The sequence below is a fragment of the Hypanus sabinus genome, chromosome 4 (genome assembly GCF_030144855.1).
Source record: "Hypanus sabinus isolate sHypSab1 chromosome 4, sHypSab1.hap1, whole genome shotgun sequence".
In the NCBI taxonomy this organism is placed as follows: Eukaryota; Metazoa; Chordata; class Chondrichthyes; order Myliobatiformes; family Dasyatidae; genus Hypanus; species Hypanus sabinus.
In genome coordinates this window covers 71,999,995-72,026,601 of record NC_082709.1, presented here as the reverse complement: position 1 = coordinate 72,026,601, position 26,607 = coordinate 71,999,995, and the positions used below count along the sequence as shown (strand labels likewise).

Here is a 26,607-nt window from a genome sequence, read left to right as displayed (position 1 = left end):
AGACCAGTTCATTGGCTATATTTAAGAGGAAGTTAGATATGGCCCTTGTGGCTAAAGGGATCAGTGGGAGTGAAAGCAGGTACAGGGTTCTGAGTTGGATTATCAGCCATGATCATACTGAATGGCGGTGCAGACTCAAAGGGCCGAATGGCCTACTCCTGCACCTATTTTCTACGTTTATCTAGTTCTTAGCTTCTAATCATTCAGAAAATAATGATTTTATTTTCTTAGGATCAAGGATTCACAGTTGTTCACAATATGATCTATCATTATTTTGTCTATTTAATCCATTATTATTCCCTCTACATCTTTCTGCCCTACTACATTATTGTTGACCCTCTGGTATTTTTCCAGTAAACTGAGGGAAGAGGTGGAATGTAAAATGTGACTAAATTACAAGTTAAATGCCAAGATCTTGCAGTGACTTGAACTTTCAGGATAATAATGCTCGCAGACTTGGTTTTAAAGTATTTGCATAAACTAGTACACTATAACAAATCAGTAAGTACTCTTGTATGGGATCATGGTTTGATGAGCACAGTTGTTCTTTTAAGTACTTGACTACACTAGGTCATTAAACAACTTGATAACATGAAGATCAATTTCTCTAACTTCTGGCTCCCCCTTACCCCTTCTCCTCACCTGCCTATTAATTCCCTCTGGTGCCCTCCTCCTTCCCTTTCTCCCAGTTCACTCTCCTCTCTTATCAGATTGCTTCTTTTTCAGCCCTTTACCTCTTTCACATATCATCTCCCAGCTTCTCACTTCACACTCCGCTCCCACGCACAGACCTAGCCTCTCACCTGGTTTCTTGGTTTCTCCTATCACCTGCTAGCTTATACTTCTTCCCTCCCCGCCTCTTATTCTGGCTTCTTCCCTCTTCCTTTCCAGTCCTGATGAAGAGGTAGGCTCGAAGCACTGGCTGTTTATTTCTCTTCACAGATGTTGCCTGCCCTACTAAGCTCCTCCAGCATTTTGTGTGAGTTATTCTGGATTCACGACATCTGCATAATCTCTTGTGTTTATTAAGCAGTAAGTTGTTTAATTATCTGCCTAATACATAATGGAAGTTAAATTGATTGACATCAGTAGTACAAAATAGGTTCATGGTAATTCAGCGGCCCATATTACAATGCAACCAAATTTCTTCTTAATGTACATTTATCATTAATACTTCTGTCAATAACACTTCACACCCTACACCTAAGATTTCAAAAGGCTCATTAATTTTCATAAACTGTTTCAATTCAACATCAAATAGGCTGTGGTCCTTAAGGGAAAATCTTGCCTGACAAATCTGTTGAAATTCTTTGAAAAAGCAACAAGCATGATCAACAAAGGAAAATCAGTAGATGTTATGTACTTGGATTTTCAGAAGGCCTTTGGCAAGGTACCACACGAGGTACCTTATGAACCCATGGTATTAAAGGAAAGATACCAGCATGGATAAAGCAATGGCTGGTTAGCAGGAGGCAAAGAATGGGAATAAAGGGAACTCTTTCTGGTTGGCTGCAGTGACTAGTGGTGTTCTATAGGGGTCTGTGTTGGGACCATTTCTTTTTACGTTATATGTCAATGACTTGGATGATGGAATTGATGGCTTTGTTGAAAGTTTGTGGACAATACAAACTTAGGTGGAGGAGCAGGTAGCTTTGAGGAAGTAGAGAGGCTACAGAAGGACTTAGATTAGGAGAATGGGCAAAGAGATGGCAGATGGTATACAGTGTTGAGAAGTGTATGGTCATGCAACTTGGTAGAAAAAATAAAAAGGTAGACTATTTTCTAAATGGAGAGAAAATACAAAAAAACTGAGGTGTTAAGGGACTTGGGAATCCTTGTGCAGGATTTCCTAAAGGTTTATTTGCAGGGTGAGTTGGTGCTGTGGAAGGCAAATGCGATGTTAGCAGTTATTTCAAGATGACTAGAATATAAAAGTAAGGTTGTAATGTTGAGGGTTTATGAAGCACTGGTAAAATTTCACAGAGTACTATGAGCAGTTTTGAGCCCCTTATCTAATAAAGGATGTGCTGACAATGAAGAGTGTTCAAAATAAGCTCACAAATATGATTCCAGGATTGAAAGGCTTGTCATATGAAGAGCTTTTGATGGTTCTCGGCCTGTTCTCGTTAGAATTACAGGAATTACAGGTGATCTCATTGAAACATATCAAATGTTAAAAGGCATCAATAGAGCAAATGTGGAGCGGATGTTTCCTATGGTGTGGGAGTCTAAGACTAGAGGACACAACTTCAGAACAGTGGGATGCCTGTTTAGAATGGAGATGAGGAGGAATTTCTTTAGCCAAAAAGTAGTGAATCTGTGGAATTCATTGCCACAGGTGGCTGTGGAGGCCAAGTCATTGGGTATATTTAAGGCTTTTGATTATTCAGAGCATGAAGGGATATGGGGAGAAGGCAGGAGACTGGGCTGAGAGGGAAAATTGATCAGCCATGATGAAATGGTGGAGCACACTTTAATGGCCAAATGGACTAATTCTGCTCTAAGAAAATGTAAGATGAAATTCTGAACACTCTTAATACATACCCTCTATTTTTTGGTATTTGAAGACAGCCGTCGTTTTAAGATAGCAGATGCCAATCTGACAATCGTGGTTAGAGCCAAGCCACTCAGAAAACCCTTGTTATTTGCCTTTACTTCTTTTAATGCTTCAATGATATCATTCCTAAACACAAAACAAATTACAAATTACTTTACCGCTGCAATAACATAGAAATATAAAAGGTTAAACTACATATTGCATGCATGTGTATCATGTAATCTCCAGTAATGCAAGCCAAACCTAATCACCCTTAAGTGTTACAAACCCAATATGTAACTATCAATAATTGAATCAGGTCAATTTAAGATGAGTTAGCTGACCCAATTGTGGCAGTAAGACTGTAAGCTACAATTGGGCTCTGTGTTCTCAAGCTAAAAGAGGGAATACACAAAGATTCTTGTATTTTGCCATTCCTTGTTCAAAGTTAGAATGAAAACCTAACAGACCTAAGCTTGGCTATATCTACCACTTCATTTTTAAATAGCCTGTCAACGAATACTTCTAGCTTCACGTGTGAAAAATACAGAAGCACAGGCTCATTGATCTAACGTCTAGAAGTCAGTAATTTCAAGAGACTGGATACTAAGATGGTTGTGTTGGAAAAGCTGGGAGATAAACAATCGAAAATTGTTGAATCTTTACGACAAAAGACTGTCACCTTGGAGAATAATCAAGAAGGAACAATATATGAATTTTGGGTCTTCCTGAGTTGGTCGAATCGACCTTCAGAATTCTTTGCAAAGCTGTTCGCTTGTTTGTTTTCTGATGTTTTGGATACTCCACCAAGAATAGATCGGGCTCATCGAGCCCCAGTATTTAGATCCTCTTCTCAACAAAAACCTCGACGTGTGAAAATTGTGTTTCATGATTTCCAAACAAAGGTTACTATAATTCGCCAATCTCGTCCATTAGGTATGATTAATTTTGAAGATTATAAGATAAGGTTGGTCAAAGATTATTCCCGAGGTATTAAATGAACGTTTTAAGTATAAAAAGGTCATGGTGGAATTTAATAACAAAGGCTATAAACCTGCACTAAATTACCCTGTGCCCTTCAGGATTATTTTGGAAAATGGATCTCCTAAGTGGTTTCTTTTGATTGAGGAAGTGCGCGATTTTCTTCGGGCCGAATCAAGTCCATAAGATTAATTGTTTAAAACTGTACCATATAAGCTACGCTTCCTTGGAATTTTGTAGTCTAATGGTTTTGTATGTTTTTCTTCTGAACAATTCTCTCTTCTATTCTCGTATACTCCCATAATTAGTTTCTGTTATCATATTTTCTTTGCTGAGTTAATTTTTTTTCAACATGATGTTTTGAACTCTTTTTTAGCTCTTTTGAATATTATTTAGTCTATCAACTCCAGAAGTTTAACTGTTTATTTCTGCTTCATATAACCTTGGTCCCTCAGTTTGGCTGATCAATTTGTTGCAATTTTGCAGTTTATTTGTTTATTACTATGTCTTAGAACAATTTTTTTTCTTTTGATATATTTTCATAAATAATCCTTATTTTTCTTCCTGTATTTTTATTTTTTTCTGTTTAGAAAATTAATAGACTTAACTTCAGTAAGTTTTCTTTGAAATTATTCTTCGCAAACACTATGTTTTGAATTTTATTTAGTTCTTTTTAAGGTTATGTAGTTTAGGTTGGAATTCATTCCGTACTAATCTTTTCTTCTCCTGGAGCTCTGCCTGTAGGATATTGTGGGTGGGATTTATCAATAGAGTAAGCCTTTGCCCTTTCTTGGGCGATTTTTCTTCTTTAGGAGGGGGGAGGATGGGAGTGGATTGTTCTCTTTCTTGTTATCAGCTGTTTGGTTATCCCCACTACATCCATTGCTTGGTTAAGTATTTTGAATTTTAAGGTTAGGATTTTTTGTATATCCAGTGGTTTATATGTCTAACCTCTGTTTTAAACATATTTGAATGGTACACAATATTAATTTACTTAATTTAGATGTGAAATGTTTAAATCACCCTGTGAAAGGCAATAAGATTTTTACCTATATTAAGAAATTTAAGGCCTCAATTATATTTTTTTTACAAGAAACACATTTTCACAGATCTGACTGTGGGTGTTTGTTCAAGCGTTGGAATGGTCTACCTTTTCATTCTTCCTTTCAAGTCAAGGCCAGAGGTACTTCAATTTTGATTTACAATTCAGTTGCCTTTGTTCAATATGATATAATGTCTGACCCCAATGGGCAGTTTGTTATAGTCTCAGGGAAATTAGATAACAAACTAATGGTTTTTGCTAGTCTTTATGCTCCAAATTTAGATGATCCCGGCTTTTTTGAACTTTTTTTTCTTTTTTTACCAGACTTAATATGTACTCTTTAGTCTTGGGAGGTGACTTTAATTGCTGTCTTGACCCTGTTTTAGACTGTTCATCCTAGAAACGATTGAGTATTAGTAGATCTGCCTGCTATATCCAACCTTTTCTAATGAAATGTGACATTATTGATATTTGGTGTTTTTTACACCCAACAAGTAGAGAATATTCCTTTTTCTCTCATTTTCATCATACCTATTCCAGGATTGATTAATTTTTTTGTCGATACTCATTTGTTACTATATTCAATCCCGTGAATATAAAGAAATTGCTGTTTCAGGTCATGCCCCCGTCTTTTTATCTTTAAATCTTACGGATGTTTCTCGTTCAATCAGATTTTATCATTTTAATCCGATTTTACTATCGGATAAGGTTTTATAAAAATTTTTAGAGAGTCACATTACATTTTTCTTTGAAGAGAATACGCTAGCTGGCACACTAACCTTACTATATGGGATGCTTTCAAGGCTTATATTAGAGGTCAAATTATTTCCTATACAGCGTATTAAGACAAACGCTAATAAGGAGAGAATTGATTTAGCCAATCAGCTGAAACATCTAGATCAAAAATATGCTTCCGATGCAGATTCTGTCTTACATAAAAGATGAGTTATAGTTAAAACTAAATATGATTTGTTCTTAACGTACCATTGAAACTTTTAAAAGATAAAAGTCAATTTTACATTTATGGTAATAAAGCGGGCAAACTTTTGGCTCAATAGTTAAATGTCAAATTGAGGAAATCTCCAAAGTGAGTGGTGATATAACTTCTGATCAATTAGAAATAAACGATAATTTTAGAGAATTTTACTCTAAACTGAATAGCTCTGATTCCCCAAAAGCCAATTTTGCTATGAATAATTTTCTAGATTGTTTAAATATTCTCTCACTTTCTGAGGTTAATCGAAAATGGTTAGATCAACCTTTTCCTTCTGAGGAAATTGCCCAGGTTGTCCATTCTCTGAGTTGGGGTAAGGTTCCCGGCCCTGATGGATTTTCTGGAGAGTTCTATAAGGCTTTTGCTCCTTTGCTTATTCCCCACTTACTTTCTGTCCTTTCTGACTCTTTTAAATTAGGCAGGTTGCCACAATCCTTTTATGACACCTCTATTTTGCTTATTCTCAAAAAGAATAAAGATCCAACTGATTGTTCTTCCTACAGACCTATTTCTTCACTTAATGTTGATGCTAAAATTTTAGCTAAACTTTTGACCCATAGGATGGAAAATATTCTACCTTCTATTATCTCTGATGTCCAGACCGGATTTATCAAAAATCGTTCTCATTTTAACATTCATCGTTTACTGAAACTTCTGAATGCATGATTTCTTTAGATGCTGAGAAAGGCTTTGACCAGGTTGAATAGAATGATATATTTAAAATATTAGAAAAATTTAACATCTGGTCCAATTTTATTCAATGGATGAAATTACTTTATTTATCTCCCACTGCACAGGTTCTTACTAACTCTCAGAGTTCTAAGCCATTTAGTCTCCAACGTGGAACCAGACAAGGATGACCTTTGAGTCCCTTGCTTTTTGATTTGGCTTTAGAGCCTTTAGCCATTGCGTTTCGTGAATCTGTTGACACCTCGGGTATTTTAAGGAGGGGTATCACTCATAAGTTGTCGCCTTATGCTGATGACCTTTTGCTCTAATCTCTAATGTGCATCCTCTCTACCCTCAGTATTTTCATTACTTCCTGAATTTAGTCAGTTCTCAGGATATAAACCTAATCTTCATAAGAGTGAACTTTTTCCTTTGAATAATTTGGTATCACTCATCTCTGACCTTACCTTTTAAAATAGTAAGAAATCAATTTACTTATTTGGGTATAATAATTATTAGGAATTAAAAATCTCCTTTTAAAGAAAACTTTATCACTCTTTTGGAGTATGTTAAGAAGATACTGTTAAACTGGTCTCCCCTTTCTTTACTGCTGATTGTACTATCAATTCTATTAAAATGAATATTTTGCCTAAATGTTTATATTTATTTCAAGCCCTACCTGTTTTTATTCCTAAATCCTTTTTTGACTCTTTAAATTCAATTATATCTTATTTATGGAAGAATAAACCCCCCCCCAATTAAACAAAGTTTATCTTCAGAAAACTAAAGCTCTCTAGTTTTTACTCAGATTTTTCTCAATGCTGTAATAGGTGTAATGTCGAAGAGGCCCCTCTAATTCATATGTTTTGGTCCTGCCTGCGGCTTGATAAATTTTGGAAAGAAGTATTTCAAACTTTCTTGGAGCTTTTTAAAGTAATCTTTAAACCCAACCTTCTGACTGCTTGTTTAGCATTGTTGGAGGAAATGATTTTACTCTTAAGCCAAATGATTTGCATATTTTAGGTTTTATTTCTCTTTTAGCTAGAAGAGTTTTGTTGCTTAAGTGGAAAGATGCCACTCTGCGTACTCATGCCCATTGGTTGATTGATGTTATGTCATGTTTAAATTTAGAGAAGATAAGGTGTTCTACTTCTGTACCTAGACAAGATTTTTTCACATTATGGGGAACCTTTTGGAACTACTTTCACAATCTTTGACTTGTTCAGCAATGATGATGGCTATTATATGTTTGAATTAACAACTATGTTCATGATTTTTTTCTTTTCTTTTAACCAAACAGCTGTTTTTTTCCCCTCTTTTTTTTGTTATGGGGTTTTGATTTTGTTTTAGGTTAGAATCAAATACACCTTTTCAATATTACATTTAATTTACCATATACAGATATGGAGCATTTCAACTTTGTTTCTGTTTTCAAAATATCATAATGTATTTGTATTCATCTATGTAAGTAATCAATAAAATATTGAAAAAGAAAGTAATTCCAAGAATGGAGGAAAAATCCGAAGGGATATTCATTACATTTTTAAACAAAAAAAATGGTATGTGTATTGAAGATCTATTTTGTCTGTGCTGGGAATACAAAATACAAAGCAGGATACATTCAAATAAAATTCAAACAGCTAAAGTAAATGTAATGTATAGGAATGCAAATTAAATGTTTTAATAACATTTTAAATTTTAAATATATTTTAGAAACAATGAATTTACAGTAGAGATATAATTGAGAGCAAGTTTAGATAAAAAGTCTTAAGACAAAAAGGTGTTGAGAACAGTACATTCTAGAGCAGATATTTACTCTAATTATTAAAAAATTAGTTCCTGACCTGTTTGCTTCAGGGTGCGATACCAAGAGAATCTTCATTAGTTTGTTGAAACTACTCAAATTAGCAGAATTTGGGGGAATGAATGTTCCTGTTGCTGTGGGGGTGTCTTGTAGAAACTGCATCTGTTTATATGTCCGTCTGCTCATCTAATAACATGAATGCCAATTAGAATAAGTCTTTATTTTGCAGGTTCCTTGTTGTTTGTAACCTTAGATTATACTAAATTGCTTATAATAATTGTTTTAATTGCAATTATTGTTGGAATATTACAGTAGTAACAATTCAGACAACTTCTATAGATGTACCATGGAGAGCATCACTGCATCACTGTCCGGCATGGAGGAGCTACTGCACAGGACCAAAAGAAGCTACATAAAGTCGTACAATTAGTCAGCTCTATCTTGGGTGCTAGCCTCCATAGTACCCAAAACATCTTCAAGGAGTGGTGTCTCAAGAAGGTAACATTCATTATTAAGGACCCTCATCAGCCAGGGCATGCTCTCTTCTCATTGTTACCCTCAGGAAGAAGGTAGAGAACCCTGAAGGCACACATTCAGCAATTCAGGAACAGCTTCTTCCCCTCTGCCATATGATTCCTAAATGGACATTGAACCATGAACACTACCTCACTTTTCTAATATATATTATTTCTGATTGTGCACTATTTAAAAATTATTCAATATACATATGTATACTTACTGTAGTTTATTTATCCTTTCTATATTATCATGTATTACATTGAACTGCTGCTGCTAACCAATTTCATGATACATATTGGTGGTAATAAATCTGATTCTGATTTCAGTTCTGATTAACAGAGTTACAAACATCCAATTTACGAACAACTCGTACTTTTGAATGGCCTGCCATAAAGCGTATTATATTAAAAATCTGTTGGCGTCTGCCATTTTAAGTCAGATCACGTCACCGTTAACACTGTGTTGACTGTATAACTTTGTATTTGGCTAAAATTTTTTCTTAGCAAAATTCACCCCAACTCCCTCCTCCCCTTTTCCAGTCAGCACCATCCCCATTTGTCTCATTGCAGATGGACTTTAGGACACAGGGGAGCTCAGGACCTGCCGCTCACGGCTGCTGCTGAATCCGTAGTGTTTCTTTTCCATTGAGGGAAAACAATCATGTTTGAAAATAAAGTGGAAATAATAAAGGGATTGGGAAGAGGTGAAACACCATTGGTCACTGGAAAAGCCTTAGGCTACAGTCGCTCAACGATCGGAACAATTTTAAAGGATAAAGTGAGAATAATGTAGCATGTGAAAGGCCCTGCCCGATGAAAGCTACAATTATTATTAAACAACAGTGGTTTAATTATTGAAATACATACATTTCTTAAGAGTTTTAGATGTATAGAAAGGTAAAATATATACTATATACTAAGTCAAACGTTTGACTGACGCTAATTAACACCAGATGTACCTGTTAATAGACATAGAAGAGTATGTGCAAATTACAATTAATTTCTAAAAAATACTGCTTTGGATACATTTAGAGTATTGTGTCTTTTTCTATACATCTCACAGATAGGCTTTATAGGGTTTAGATACTGTATTGTGCATTAGAAATTCAGTAAAATTATTAGAGGATGAGGGCCTTTAGTTGTGTGGCAATATTTAAGAAATGAGGTTGGTCTCCTTGGATAGAGAATATGAAGGATTTGACAGAGACATTAAAAAACCCACATAAGGTATCGATTGAATACAAGAGGAAAACTATTACCACTTCAGAGAGATCAAGACTTAGGGGATAAAGAGCAAGATAGCAATGGAGTGTGGTGTCTCTGCAAGCTGCTCTCAGCATGTCTATTCATTAGTGTATGGTAATAGTTCTACTCATTTACATCTCAATTACTCTTAAACAGATTGTGTGTAATAAAGACAAATTCAGTCTACCTCATCGTGGCTCTTGCACCTTATTAATTACCTGCACTGCACTTTCTCTATGACTTCCTTTTTCCTTTGTAATACCTTGATGTACTTACGTTTGAAATTATCTATCTGAATGGGTTGCTAAATAAAACTTCTCAGTGTATCTTGGTACGTGTGAGAATAATTAAAAGGAATGTGGTCAGCAAAAGAACTAAAAAGTGTTTTTTAAATGCATGAATAGATATGAAATTCGAGATCACTTTGTTGAAGATTCAACAGGGGTAATGACTGTTTTAGATTTCACTTTATGCAATGATAAAAGAGTTAATTCCCAGTTTTGTTGTAAGGGGGAATTTTAGGAAAAAGAAACCACAAACAGAAGAATTTCATGGCGAGCTTGAAAAACAATTCAAAAACCTAGGCTCCTAAATGTAAACAAACAAAACTATGAAGATATGAGGGGAGACTTGATTGTGTTTCACTGGAATACATAAAGGAAAGGCATTGCCTAGCAGTTAATTTACAGAAATATATTTCTTTAACGCAACAAGAACCCATTAAGAAAAGTAGCCCATCTACAGTTGATAGGAGAAATTAAAGACAGCATTAGAGGAAAAAAATCTGTTAGATCAATGGATTGGAAGCACCAAAGAATTCTGCAATGGAATAGGAAATTGATTAAAAAAAGAGCAAGAATGAGAAAGTAAACTGGCAAGAAACAAAGAAAACAGATGGAAAGAGCTTCTTGGGTATGTAAAAGGGAAATACCAAGCCATGGCAAGTGTGGGCTTCTTATAGGCAGAGAAGGGAGAATTTATTTTTAGGGATAAAGAAATGGGTGAAGAATTAAACAACTCTGTTCTCACAGGAGAGACAAAACAATGGCTCCAAAGAACAGACCAACAAAAATAAAAATCCAGAGTAAATGCACTGTTGTTGGCCGAATCAAATGTAACAAATTGGCATATAGGAGAAAATTGAAGATCTGGTTGAATGGTGTCACAAGAGCCTCTCACTCAATGTTAGCAAAGCCAAAGAGCTGATTATCGACTACAGTTACAACAGCATCTCTACTTTCTTAGAAGTTTGCATATTTCGGCATGTCATTTAAAATTCTGACAATCTTCTAAGGCTGCACAGTGGAGAATATTCTGACTGGTTACATCACAGCATGGTAATGAGATACCAATGGCCAGGAACAGAAACGTCTATAGAAAGTGGTGGATACAGCCCAGTCCATCACAGGCAAAATCCTCCCTACCAATGAGCACATTTACGATTAGTGCTGCCACAAGGAAGTAGCATCCCTCATCAAACAGCCCTATAATCCGGACCATTCTCTCTTCTCGCCACTACCTCTGGGCAGGAGATACAGGAACCTTAGGTTGCATACCACCAGGTTCAGTAACGGTTATTACCCTACAATCATCAGGCTCCTGAATTGGCATGAATAACTTCACTCCTCTCAACTATGAACTGAAACCACACAAGTGTGTGTGCACATGCACTCGTACCAGAGGTCCTGAGGGCAAGAAGGGTGGGTAGCTGGAGCTGTGAGTGTGGAGTGCTGCCAAAGCTGGGGTACAGAACCATGTAGTGAGGGACATGGGTAGGTTTGTGGCCTCAGAGTGCTCATATACTTTTCTGCTTCTTTTAAAATTGTTGGTTCATTGGAAAAATATACCATTTATGACATGTTTAAAATATGAAACAGAAGTGTGCTAGGGTATATTAGCAGTAAAATCTAGTTCAGCTCTACCAAAGTCCCATGAATGCTGGGTTATTGTAGTTTTAAGGTACAAATGAATTATTTTTCTGCAACACTCATCTGCTGTGTTCCAGAGCATGATCACTTTTAGCATTTTAAAATATCTTACTCATATTGTTTCACTTCATGTCTTTTGCTCAAAATTATAAATTTGTATTCCTTGGTCCTTGAACATTTTGCAATTGAGAACAGCTTCCTGTTATCTATCACGTTCTAAACCAGTCATGATCTTGTCCACCACACTCAAATCTCTTTTCAACCTTTTCTACAAGAACACTTTCAGCTTTCCAGTTCTGATTGCTCACTCCTGGAATCTTCACAGTAAACCTTTATCTGTCTGTTACCTTCAGATCTTTCCAAAGTGTGGTGAGTAGAGTTTTCTATGTATAATCCAGCCATTGTTTTATACTATGTCAATGAAACTTGTCATATTTCATACTTTGTTTCTTTATGAATCTCAAGTCTTCATATACTTTTGCAATCTGCATTTATTCCATATTGTCTCTGCTGAAGTGTATCGAGGCTCTCCACTGGTTGAGGTTGATCATGGATATTGCATCCTAGCTGTCTACGTGATAAGCAAGCCAGGATATGGAGAGCAAGCTATTGCCCATGCAGCAGGCTCTCCTTCTCCACGCAGCTGATGATTCTAAAGGAGTTGCAGAGACTGATACCGTTTGGCACCAGTGGCATTGCAGGAATTGCCCATCAATGTTGAACTCAACGTAGGACTGCGTTAGGGTCTCCAGCTCCAGATTTTTCCTCGGGATTATGCCTGAAGCCTTCACCATGAGTGGGTATAGCTGCAAGATTGTGGAAGTTTGGGATCAGAGTTTTCCTTCTCCTAGGTCGGGGGTCGGCAACCTGCGGCTCCCGAGCCATTTGTGGCTCTTTCACCTCTGTGCTGCGGCTCCCTGTGGCTTTGGGAAATAATTGGTCAGTATTTAATTAAAATGTATTTTATGTTAGTTTGTTAGCTTTTGAAATGTAATTCTAAATTTGAAGATTATGGTGATCTTGTTCAATCTAAGTGTGGCGACACATTTCCTCACAATTAGCCAGCATTCCGGCTAAGGGAGATAGCCTACGGGGGTTTGTGAGTACGCGTCTTTTGCAGCATCTGCGTCCATGGGGGCTGGGTTGAGGGAGGCTTAAAAGCAAGGCTGTTTAGTTCGAATAAAGTTACCTTTGACTGCAGTCTTTATTTTAGCGCTGCGTGTAGCGCTACACCGCTACAACGTGTTTTTTATCGCTATTAATATATATCACCACTGCCAATGCCTGACACCCGCCAGTGCGCGCTTTCTTTTAATTCTTCGATCCAAGGTAGGCTACCTATGTAGTAACCTTCAACCCAACGTCTTTTTTTCGGAGTTCAAAATGTTTTTGTTGCATGCAGAAATGTAATTTCGTTTTCTCTGCAGGAGTTCATCAATTTCAAAAATGCAACACATTATAGTTTGTTTATACATAGCATAAAGGCAAAAAAAACCCGTTGTATGCAGTGTTATTTCATTTTGTGGCTCCCAGTGTTTTCTTTTCTGTGGGAAATGGGTCCATATTGGCTCTTTTAGTGGTAAACGTTGCCGACCCCTGTCCTAGGTGAACTGCCAATCATGGCTGACGAGCCCCATCTGTCCAAAGCGACTGGTTTTAAGGCACCAGTAACCCACCTTCACCCCTTTTTGTATCAGTAGAAGTGGTTCTGCTGGACTTAGTAGCTAAGCTAGATGTGAAGGCCATGAGCTGGACTTAGTTGTCAGAGGCCATTTGAGGTGGAGGCCGTTGAGAGCATTTAATATGTAGTGGGAGCTTATCTCCTCTACCTGCCCCCAGCTATGAAAACCTTATGATTGTATTGCTTTACTCTTTACTGTATTAAATTCCACATGGAACTTGCGTGTCAATTCAATATAATGTTTATCATCACTGATATAAATCATGCAATTTGTTTTGTGGCCACAGTACAGTGTAAGATATAAAGATTACTAAAATACACAAAATAATTAAATGAATAGCACAAAACAGGAGTAACAAAGTAGTGTTGATGAGTTCATAGACCATTTGGAAGTCTAATGACAAAGAGGAAAGAAGCCGTTCCTAAAATGTTGTTTGTGGGTCTTAAGGCTACTGTACTTCCTCCCTGATGTTAGTAATGTGAAGAGTGCATTGTTAACACTCGAACAAGGACTCTTATTTTTCTTTTGTTTAAACAACTTCACTTTCAACGTCTTCCTTCAATACCTGAGGGCCACCACCTTTACATCCCACAATTTCTCTTTCTCCACATGCGTGCACGTACATAACAGGGAGAGTATGCATTTGTACTAAATACTTACATAGTCCAAATGAACAGAACTTGCATGTCCTGGATTAAGGTACTTAATGATGGATGCCACCTTTTTAAGCCACTGCTTCTCGAGCTATTGCTATCCTTGTTTAACACACCTTCAATCTGTAACTTTGGACCTTTACCTGCACGCTCATGTCCAAGCAATTAAAATACATGACAGTGAGGAACATCTCTGTCCACTATACTTTATGAGAAGTAACTATTTACCACTTCTCTGTGTTCTTTTAAGTGTTCTGCTACTAATCATCAAATTCAATTTTGCTAAGCAGTCTTGTGTGGGACTTCAAATACTATCTAAAAATCATGTAGATGATCTTCTGCATTCCCTTTGTCAATATACTCCATTCTAAAAGCTTGCTCACATCAGTCATTGACTTCACTAGCCTGTAGTTTCTGCCATGTCGCTGCACTCCCTTTTGAATAAATGCCATTTTCTAAGAGAAATCTAAAGTAGAACCTGATGAAATCCTGATGAAGGATCTTAGTCTGAATCGTGACTGTTTATTCTTCTCCATTGAGGCCACCTGACTTGCTGAGTTCTATAGTATTTTTTTTTCTGCTTTTCAAGATTTCCAGCATCTGCAGAATCTCTTGTGCTTATAAAGTGGAACTAAGTGGTTCTCCAGATCAAAGTTTGAAGTAAGTTTATTATCAAAGTACATATCAGAATCAGCCTTAACATCGCCGGCATATGTCATGTAATTTGTTGACTTTTGAGGCAGCAGTACAATGCAATATATAATAATGGAGAGAAAAAACTGTGGATTACATTATATTAAATAAGTAGTGCAAAAATAGAGATAAAAACATAGTGGTGTAGTGTTCATGGATTCAGTACCCATTTAGAAATCAGATGGCAGTGGAGATAGCAGATTGCTCAATGACATTCCAAATATAAATATATCAACTCCTATCTGTCTGAAAGGAACCCAGTACATGTCTGGAAGAAATCCAAGGGAATAAATTCCAGGGCACAAAACATAGTGCATCAGGTATATAAGAAAAAAACTTAACCACATCAGCCATTGAGACATGCATGGTCTTATATGGATAATATAGAGTACAACAATTATACTGATACATTCAAGCTAGAAAACAACCTTGTTACTCAGACCATCTTCTGTTTAATCTGGATCTCAGTTTTTATAGATGTGAAACACCTGCAACCCAAATGAGGAGCTGTTCCAGAAATTAAAAAAAGCAGAAATATTAAATAGCATTCCAGATATAATTACAGAAGAGAGCCAAGATCCATAACAGAAACACAAAAGACTGCTGGAATGTGGAGTCACACATATAAAGCTGGAGGAATTCTGCTGGTCAAGCAGTATCTATGGAAGAAAATGGACAGTTGGCATTTCTGGTTGAGTGACTTCATCTGGACTGAAAGATAGAGGAGAGATAGCCAACATAAAAAGGTGGAGGGTGGCAGGCACTAGGTGGATCCAAGTGAGGGAAGGGGGGCAAATGGGGAAATGGAAGATTTGGAATAGTGTCAGAAGCTACTAAGACTATAGGTATGAGACAAAGGGCTGAAGGTCATGGTGTCTGATAGGACAGAAGGAAGAGAATGGAATAAAGGGAGGTGGGGAGGCTAGTCCAGATAAAAAAGTCTGAACCCAAAATGTCAACAGGCCATTCTTCTCCATAGATGCTACCTAACACACTGAATTCCTCCAGCTTGTGTGATGGGCCAGATCCATTTACATTTGCACAGGTGGCCTTGCTAATTGCTTCAGAAATGCAACTACAGAAATGAGTATACCAACTGGGTGGCAGTGGTGTAGCTAATAGTTACCTCTACACAACAACTCAGCTTCATTCTGACCTTTGGTAGGATCTATGGTATCACGTGTTCTCACTGTGAACACACAGGCTTAATCTAGGTACTCTGTTTTCCTGCAACATCTCAAAGAGGGGTATTCATTAGGTTAATTGGCCATTGTAAATAGATCCTAATGCATAGGTGAGTGCTAGAATCTAGATGGATGTATAGGAATGTGGCGTGAATAAAATGCAGTTACCGTAAATGGGTCCTTGATGGTCAGCATGGACTTGGAAAGCCAAAGAGCCCTGTTTCCATGCTAGACCACTCTATTAACGGAACTAACGCTAAACAGTAATTCTGGTACTATATATTTATATATTACAAGACACTGTGGTTAAGCTGAGAACCTGATGCAAATTTATCATTGAATTGTTCCATTGTCAGTGATGTGGAGAAACTGCATGTGAGGATTAGTGCTGGCGGGCTGGAGGCGTGGTATAACCATTCTGCAATGAGATGTTGCAGATGGGTAGCGCCTGCTTTGCATATTGATATACCACCAGGAACTTATGGTCATTCTTATCATGATGGAAACTTCACTACATAGCTCTTGACAGTTGAGAGGTTTGTTTATGCTAGTGCTGAGAGTACCCAGCAATAGAGTGCATTTAGTGTGTTGGCTGGGGTCTACCCTCAAACCTGTCAGTGCTGAGCAGCTATATCACTTGCCTCAAAGAACACCAACTCTCACAGGCATCCTGTCCCCACCTAGTTTTGGGGCTATTCAATGCTAGGGCAGTGCAAGTGGAGGGTAGAGATTTATGCCTGGTTCACAGCACTCAAGTTTCCAGAAAGCAGGGGTTTGTACCAGATTCCCAAAAGAGCAATGCATAACATAAGCAGACCCAGAGTGGATGAGAGGGGGAGGGTACCTACTCATGAGTGTTTGGACTGGAGGACCAAGAATGCTAACATAACAATACTCTACAGGATTGTACATGCAAGGTACCTGCATATTTGCTCATAAAGAACATTTTTACCCCCAAAGCCGTCTCTTAAATACAACCTTTTTTTTCTCTAGTACTGACTTAAGAAGGACAAGTCCTGTGCAGCTTAAAGTTTCCTCCACTTACATCACTCTTGAGTTAGGCAGTATTATTCACATGCTTAGCTGCACCGTACTTCTTTATCCAATGTCAACAGTCTTTCCCCATATATCAATGCACATGCATACATATGGATTTAACATTAAACAAAATATCTAAGTAAAGACAACAGGCATTTTATATATTTTTTCAATACCTTATGAGAAGCTGCATAATGAATCTTTGTTAATTCAGAATAAGAGTCCCATTGACTGTCCACTTTGAATTTGGTATTCTTTGTAGCATGGTCTTGCATCAGGTGGTGTTCCTTCAGTGGAAGCGGTGGATGATTTTTAAGTACAGATAACATGTGATCTCCTGAGATTTTTACCATATGGACTTTAATGGGCATTCCATGATACTCTCTTCCATTCATTTCATCCACTGCTAACTTGGCAAAGTCGGGAGAGTCAACTTTCAGAACTGCACACCTGACAAGAGCATAAGCAAAAATATTTATACCATGTCTCCAATGCAAAAACATGCAGTTCCGTATCAAAAATAAGAAAGTTTAACTAAGTGGTAGATACTGTTAGATTTACTGATGTATCCTTCAGCTCAAAGCATTCTTGCCTTTTCCAACTGCTGAAAGTGTATTCTGATAATAGCAAATCAGAGAAAATAGGACATTTGGGTTTGAATAAATGTGGCAACCAAAATCAATCATTAAGAGTTTTGGGGAGTGAATAGGAATGTGGGATCAAAAGGACAGCGGAGTTGATATTGTATTACATAGATTTTGGTAAGATCTTTGAAAAGGTCTCAGGTGGAAGACTGGTCCAAAAGATGAGGGACCATGAGATTCAGAAGTTGGCAATTGAAACAAGAGGGTGATGATAGACAACTGTTTTAGTGATTGGATGCCATCACTAATGATTCACACGGCTCCATGTGAAACCCTTGCTGTGCATAATATGCTTGAATGATTTGGATATGGAGTATGGTCTTTGGTTACAGCATGACATTGACAGGTGGGTGAAATAGGTTGAGAAATGGCAGGCACAAAATGTTGGGGGAACTCAGCAGGCCACGCAGCATCCATGGAAAAAAGAACAGTTCACGTTTCCACCTGAGACTCTTCAGCAGGACTAGAGAAAAAAACGAGGAGTAGATTTAAAAGATGGGGTGAGGGGAGAGGGAAACATAAAGTGATATGTGAAACTGGGAGGGAGAGGGATGAAGTAAAGAGCTGGGAAGTTGATTGGTGAAAGAGATACAGGGCTGGAGAAAGGGGAGTCTGATAGGAGAGGACAGAAGATCAGAATCAGAATTAGTATCATCGACATGTGACGTGAAATTTGTTAACTTAGCAGCAGCAGTTCAATGCAATACATAATCTAGCAGAGAGAAAATAATTATAAATAAAACAATAATAAACAAACAAGTAAATCAATTACATTAATTGAATAGATTTTTTTTTAATGTGCAAAAACAGAAATACTCTATATTAAAAAAAGTGAGGTAGTGTCCAAAGCTTTAATGTCCATTTCGGAATCGGATGGCAGAGAGAAAGAAGCTGTTCCTGAATCGCTGAGTGTGTGCCTTCAGGCTTCTGTATCTCCTATCTGATGGTAGCAGTGAGAAAAGGGCATACCCTGGGTGCCGGAGGTCCTTAATAACGGACACTGCCTTTCTGAGACACCGCACCCTAAAGATGTCCTGGCTAGTGCCCAAGATGGAGCTGACTAGATTTACAACCTTCTGCAGCTTCTTTTGGTCCTGTGCAGAAGCCCAACAGTGATGCAGCCTGTCAGAATGCTCTCCACAGTACAACTATATTAGTTTTTGAGTGTATTTGTTGACATGCTGAATCTCTTCAAACTCCTAATAAAGTATAGCCGCTGTCTTGCCTTCTTTATGACTACATCGATATATTAGGACCAGGTTGTTGCAATGAGGCTACACTCAGGTTGGAAGTACACCACCTTATATTCCATCTTGGTAGCTTCCAATCTGATGGCATGAACATCGATCGATTTCTTGAACTTCCAGTAATGCCCCCCATTCACCATTCCCCATCCAGATTTCCAGTATCTGCATATTTTCTCGTTTTTGAGAAATAGCAGGTAGAGTTTCATCACGATAAATATGAGATGATGCATTTGTAAGTACTAATGAGGTTGGGAACATAAACCATGAATGAGAAGGTCTTAGTGAACACTGAAGAACAGAAGTACCTTGGCATTCAGGTGCAAAGCTCCTGCAAGATGGCAGCTTAGGTAAATTAAAAATTAAGGCAGCACTGGGGTATTGGACTACATTTGTCAATGCAGTATGACAAAGAGAATGTGGTTATGCTCAGATGTCATAAAACATTGGTCAGACCTCAGCTAGAGTACTGTTTGTAACTCTGGACACAACAATATAGGAAAGATGTGATAATATTGGAAAGGGTGCAAAGAAAATTCACTAGGATAAAGGGATCAGAGATGTCAACATTCTCCTCCCTCCACAGAAGTGTTCCTTTAGCAGACTAGCTATTGCTCCAGATTCCAGCATCTGCAGACCCATGTTTTCACCAGGATATTGCTTTGGGTGGAGTGTTTCAGTTATGAGAGACTGGGGATCTGTTCTTCCTGGAGCCAAGGAGGCTAAGACCAAAGTAAATATAATTATGATACATTTATGTATGGTAACAGCAGGAAATATTCTCCATATCTGAGCTGAATAAAACTAGAGTGACATAGATTTAGGGTAAAGGACAAAGGGTTAGCTGGATCTGAGAGGGATCTTTTCCACACAGAGATTGCTGAGCACCTGGAATTTACTGCCAGAGAAAGTGGTAGTAGTAGTCACTAACAGCATTTAAGTCTAGATGAGTACTTGTCCATTCATTCCTCCCCACTAATCTCCCTCCTGGTACTTAACACTGCAAGCAGTCTAAGGTGTTATTCACCTCCTCCCTCACCTCCATTCAAGACCCCAGGTAGTCCTTCCAGGTGAGACAACACTTCACCTGCAAATCTGCTGGGATTGCCTATTGTGTCCCGTGTTCCCACTGCAGCCTCCTCTACATTGATGAGATCAGTCATAAATTAGGGAATACTTCAATAGGCACCTCTACTTCATCCACCAAAAGTGGAACTTCCCAGTGGCCAAACATTTTAATTCCATTTCCCATTTTGGCATGGCAATCCATGGCCTCCTCTTGTGCCAAGATGAGACTACCCTCAGGGTCGAGGAGCAACAACTATATTCTGTCTGGGTAGCCTCCTAACTGATGGCATGAACATTGATTTCTCCTTCCAGTAAAATTCCTCCCCTCCCCTCTTCTTCAATTTCCCCCTCAGAGTTCTTACCTCTTCTCACCTGCATCCCCTCCTCCTTCCCTTTCTCCTATAGACCACCCTCCTCTCCTATTGATTTCTTCTTCTCCAGCCCTTTATCTTTCCAACACACCTGGCTTCACCTATCAACTTCGAGCCATCCTCCTTCCCCTACCGCCCCACCTTTTTATTCTGGCATCTTCCCTTTTCCTTTTCAGTCCTTAAGGAAGGTCTTGGTATGAAACATCTGACTCTTTATTCATTTCCATAGATGTTGCCTGACCTGCTGAGTTCCTCTAGCATTTTCTGTGTGTTGCTTTGGATTTCCAGCACTGCAGACATTCTCATGTTTATAAGTACTTAAATTGTCTACATTTCAAATTCTGGAAGATGGGGATATGGGGATTAATACATATGATTGCTCACTGGTCAATGAGGACATGGGACCAATCTAAATAAAAATTCATGCTGTATGATTCTACAACTGAGAGAAGGGTGAAAACAGAAGTGAAATTAATATTTCACATACAGAAGGCAACAAAATTCTGATTTCATCAACTTATTGCTAAAGTAGCACCAAATTATTTTTGCTTATCTATATTTAACCATACATCCATCTTCATTTGAAACAGCTATATAATTTATGTAGAAATAGTAGATCACATTATTGAAAGCACTGCTACTCAAGACAATAAAATCTAGTTGAATATCATTATTACTACCTCACTTAACTGTTCTTCTACAAGTATTTACTGAAATGGTTATAATTAAATTACAGCACAGGAGTCCAGAATAACAGTATATGAAATGTGTAAAATGCATTTAAAACTAATTCTTCTGTAACTGTTGTTAGACTAGGGTAGGATGTTAAGTGGAGATCTATAAAATTAGCATTTACTAAATTTAGACAGCAAAAAATAAATTCAAGTTGATTAGATAGACTGATAATACAAATATCAGTACTGCAGAACCCCCAAATTAAAACTAATCTTTTTATATCTTACGCATTCAAGAGATAAGTATATTTAAACATAGTATAAATAATTATTTAGCCTCAAATTGCTGAATTAGTGTTTTTAATAACTAGGTTGTACTTTGAAAAATATTATAAACATTAAGAAAACCTCTGGTATATAAAGAGCAAACATACAAATTATGCTGAGGCTTTGGCTCCGATGTATTACATGAAATTATTAGAAATAAAAATTTAATATCCACTTTAAGAAATACAGCGGTGTAAAGACAGTAATAATGTTACTTTAGTGTAAAGGAAATAAATGGAGGAAAGAACAGAGTAGAAAATTTTCTAATTTAATGGAATAGTTCTTAATTCTCTTTTGTCTTATTTTGTTTCTGTGTCTATATTAACAGTGCAATATGAACACTTTATAGGAACACAGTAATTTTAACAAATTTCTACAGATAAAAACACAAAATGCTGGCAGAACCCAGCTGGCCAGACAGCATCTTTGGGAGGAGGTAGTGATGATGTTTTGGGCCGAAACCCTTCATCAGGAGTGAAGTAACATGGGATGGTCGAGGGGGGATAAGAAGTGGGGGGAGGGATGAAGTAGAGAGCTGGAAAGTGATAGGCTGGAGGGAAATGAGCTAAGGGGAAGGTGGAGAATTATGGGAAATAAAAGAGAAAGAAAGGTAGGGCTGGGGGGAGATTATAGTGAGGGGGGACAAGAGAAAGAGAACCAGACTAAAATTATAGATAGGGATGGGGTGGGGGGGGCAGGGATATCAACAGAGGTCTGTGAGTTGAATGTTCATGCTGGCAGGTAGGAGGCTACCTAGGCGGGAGATAAGGTATTGCTCCATCGACCAGCGTGTGGACTCATCTTGACGGTAGAGGAGGCCATGGACAGACATGTCGGAGTGGGAGTGGTCTGTGGAATTGAAGTGTGTGGCTGCAGGGAGATCCCGCCACTGCTGGAGGACTGAGCGCCGGTGTTCGGTGAAATGGTCTCCAAGTCTGCGGCAGGTCTCCCCAATGTATAAATGGCCACACTGGGAGCACCGGATACTATATCACCCCAGTTGACTCACAGGTGAAGTGGTGCCTCACCTGAAAGGACTGTCTGGGGCCTGGGATGGTGGTGAGGGAAGAAGTGTGGGGGCAGGTGTAGCACTTCTTCTGTTTGCAGGGACAAGTGCCTGGAGGGAGGTCAATGGGGAGGGATTGGGAGGCAGGGATGAATGGACAAGGGAGTCGTGTAGAGAGCGATCCCTGCGGAAAGCCGAGAGTGGAGTGGAGGGGAAGATGTGGCTGGTGGTGGGATCCCATAGGAGGTGATGGAAGTTACGGAGGATTGTACATTGGATCTGTAGGCTGGTAGGGTGATAGGTGAGGACCAGGGGGACTCTATCCCTGGTGGGCTGGGGTGAGGGCAGAGGTGCGTGAAATACAGGAGATGCGATGGAGGGCAGAGATGATAGTGGACGAAGGAAAAAGGAAGACATCTCCTTTGCCCTAGAATGAAAGGCCTCATCCTGAGAGCAGATGCAGCGGAGGCAGAGGAATTGAGAGAAAGGGATAGCTTTTTTGTAGGAGACAGGGTGGGAGGAGGAATAGTCTAGGTAGCTGTGGGAGTTTGTAGGTTTGCAGTAGACATTGGTGGATAGGCTGTCTCCAGAGAAACAGAAAGATCTAGAAAGGGGAGGGAGGTGTCGGAAATATACCAGGTGAATTTGAGGGCAGGGTGAAAGTTGGAGGCGAAGTTAATGAAGTCGACAAGCTCAGCATGTGTGCAGGAAGCAGCGCCAATGCAGTCGTCGATATAACGTAAGAAAAGAGGAGGACAGATACTGGTGTAGGCTTGGAACATAGATTGCTCCACATGGCCGACAGAAAGGCAGCAATGGCTAGGACCCATGCGGATGCCCATGGCTACACCTTTAGGAGAAAGTGGGAGGAGCGAAAGGAGAAATTATTAAGGGTGAGGACTAATTTGGCAAGGCGGAGAAGAGTGATAGTCGAGGACGACTGGCTGGGTCTGGAACCCAGGAAGAAATGGAGAGCTTGGAGACCTTCCTGCTGGGGGATAGAGGTATATAGGGACTGGACGTCCATGGTGAAAATGAGGCGGTGGGGGCCAGGGAACTTGAAATCTTTGAAAAGATGTAAAGCATGGGAAGTATCACGGACATAGATGGGAAGGGATTGAACAAGGGGAGATAAAAGAGTCGAGATAGGCAGAAATGAGTTCAGTGGGGCAGCAGCAGAGACAATGGGTCTGCCTGGACAGGCAGGTTTGTGAATCTTAGGTAGGAGGTAGAAACGGGAAGTGCGGGGTGTGGGAACTATAAGTTTGGTGGCCGTGGATGGGAGATCTTCCGAGCTGATGAGATCGGAAATGGTTTGGGAGACAATGGACTGGTGCTCCCTAGTGGGGTCATGGTCCAGGGGTAGATAAGAGGAGGTGTCAGCGAGTTGTCTATTTCCAACACCTCCCTCCCCTTTCTAGATCTTTCTGTTTCTACCTCTGGAGACAGCCTATCTACTACAAACCTACAGACTCCCACAGCTACCTAGACTATTCCTCCTCCCACCCGGTCTCCTGCAAAAATGCTACCCCTTTCTCTCAATTCCTCTGCCTCCGTCGCATCTGCTCTCAGGATGAGGCCTTTCATTCTAGGACAAAGGAGATATTCCTTTTTTAAAGAAAGGGGCTTCCCTTCATCTACTATCAACTCTGCCCTCCAACGTGTCTCCCGTGTTTCATGCACCTCTGCCCTCACCCCAACCCCCGCCAGCCCACCAGGGATAGAGTCCCCCGGTCCTCACCTATCACCCTACCAGCCTACAGATCCAACGTATAATCCTCTGTAACTTCTACCACCTCCTACGGGATCCCACCACCAGCCACATCTTCCCCTCCCCCCCCCCACTCTCAGCTTTCTGCAGGGATTGCTCCCTACGCGACTCCCTTGTCCATTCTCCCCCCCGCCAATCCCTCCCCACTGACCTCCCTCCAGTCACTTGTCCCTGCAAACGGAAGAAGTGCTACACCTGCCCCCACACTTCTTCCCTCACCACCATCCTAAGCCCCAGACAGTCCTTTCAGTTGAGGCACCACTTCACCTGCAAGTCAACTGGGGTAATATACTGTATCCGGTGCCCCCAATGTGGCCATTTATACATTAGGGAGACCAGCCGCAGACTGGGAGTCTGTTTTGCCGAACACTGGCCCTCAGTCCTCCAGCAGTAGCAGGATCTCCCTGTGGCCACACACTTCAATTCCAGACCACTCCCACTCCGATATGTCTGTCCATGGCCTCCTCTACTGTCAAGATGAGGCCACACGCAGGTCGATGGAGCAATACCTTATCTCCCGCCTGGGTAGCCTCCTACCTGCTGGCATGAACATTCAACTCACAGACCTCTGTTGATACCCCTGCCCCCCCCCCCCACCCCATCCCTAGCTATAATTTTAGTCTGGTTCTCTTTCTCTCTCTTTCCCTCCCCTCACTATAATCTCCCCCCAGCCCTACCTTTCTTTCTCTTTTATTTCCCATAATTCTCCACCTTCCCCCTAGCTGTTTTCCCTCCAGCCTATCACTTCCCAGCTCTCTACTTCATCCCTCCCCCCATTTCTTATCCCCCCCTCGACCATCCCATGTTACTTTACTCCTGATGGGGTTTCGGCCCGAAACGTCGTCACTACCTCCTTCTATAAATGCTGTCTGGCCTGCTGAGCTCTGCCAGCATTTTGTCTTTTTATTTATTTCCAGCATCTGCAGATTCACTCGTGTTGCCTTTAAATTTCTACAGATGTATAGTTGAAAGTATCCTGATTGGCAATTCAAATGCATATGAATGCAAGGAGCTGTAGAGCAGTGAACTCTGCCTAATATCCTGCAGGTACATCTCTCCCCACTATCAGTAGTATCCACACTCCTGTAAGGAGACTCAATAAGACAACAGCCACCATCAAAGATCCCCACCACCTGGGCCACGTCATATTCCTGCAGCTGCTGTGAGGCAGGAGCTACAGAAGACTTAAGTCCCACACCACTAAGTTCAAGGGCAGAAATAGTCAGGGACTAATTATGGATTAGTCAACATGCTTTGTGCATGGTAGTTTGTGTATAATCAATCTCATTGAATTATTTGAGGATAATTTGTTACTTGGAAAGTTGATGAAGGTAAGGCAGTGGATGTTGTATACATGGACTTCAGCAAAGCCTTTGACAAAGTCCTGAGTAGGAGGTTGGTCAAGATGGTTCAGTCGCTTGACATTGAGAATGAGGTAGTAAATTGGATTAGACATTGGCTCTGCAGGAGAAGCCAGAGAGCGGTAGTAGATATTGGCCTCTCTGATGGGAGGCCTCTGACTAGTGGTGGTGCCACAGGGATCAATTTTAGGACCATGTTTTTTGTCATCTACGTACATCTATGATCTGCATGATAATGTGGTAAATTGGATCAGCAAATTTGCAGATGACACCAAAATAGGAGGCATAGAGGATGGTGAGGAAGGCTATCAGAGTTTGCAGCAGGATCTGGACCAGCTGGAACAATGGACTGAGAAATAGCAGATTGAACTTAATACAGACAAGTATGAGGTGTTGCACTTCTGGAGGACAAACCAGGAATAGAAGAGCATTTGAACAGAGAGATCTGGGAATACAGATCTTTAATTCCTTGAAAGATGTGTCACAGGTAGATAGGATCATAAAGACAGCTTTTTGCATATTCATAAATCAGAGTACTGAATACAAGAGTTGGGATGTTATATTGAAGTTGTGTAAGACGTTGGTGAGGCCTGATTTGGAGTACTGTGTGCAGTTCTGCTCACCTACTTACAGAAAAGATATCAATAAGATTCTGTAACTCTCAGTTTGGCTAGGGGATAATAACCTCCAGCCCGGCCAAACTTAAGAAATCCTGTTTGGGTGGATGCTGCTCGATGTGTCCCCTGTTAGAAATCAGTACCACAAAAAAACAAACTGTAAACAATATGTGATTAAATGATTGAGCTTTACAATTCTTAATTTGACTATATGGTTAGTAAAGAAACAAAGAAAAAAGAGAGCCCATTCTCATGAAACAGTCTACTGTGCAACATTGGAGCTCACTGATAAGGCCATTCGTCCACCATCGACATCCTCCGATCATCGCTGACCTTCGGACCCTCGCCCTAGGTCCACTCCGTCCGGCAGTCTACCAACTCCCTCCATTCGTGTCTTCTCTCCTTGTCTCTCCCCAGCAAAAGACATCAAATTCCCGGCTCCCAGTCACACAAGAAAGAACATTCCGCTCATTGGCTAACATGTCTCGTTATCTCTAGTCATAACCCAAACATTGCTGCTACAGAAAAAACCATTACCTTAGCAATGAAACATTACA

At 39.7% G+C, this 26,607-nt stretch overlaps 1 protein-coding gene across 1 annotated transcript in view; it reads right to left on the bottom strand.

Annotated features, from left to right (window-relative positions):
• Window positions 1-26,607, bottom strand: part of LOC132392124 (RNA-binding protein 44-like) — an 80,304-nt gene that overhangs the window by 1,768 nt on the left and 51,929 nt on the right. The window contains exons 11-13 of the mRNA XM_059965973.1: window positions 17,144-17,417; window positions 8,067-8,212; window positions 2,545-2,683 (exon numbers count right to left, since the gene is read on the bottom strand). Coding sequence (XP_059821956.1) covers window positions 2,548-2,683; window positions 8,067-8,212; window positions 17,144-17,417 — 556 coding nt within the window. The 3' untranslated portion in view covers window positions 2,545-2,547. The remainder of the gene's footprint in view (window positions 1-2,544; window positions 2,684-8,066; window positions 8,213-17,143; window positions 17,418-26,607) is intronic.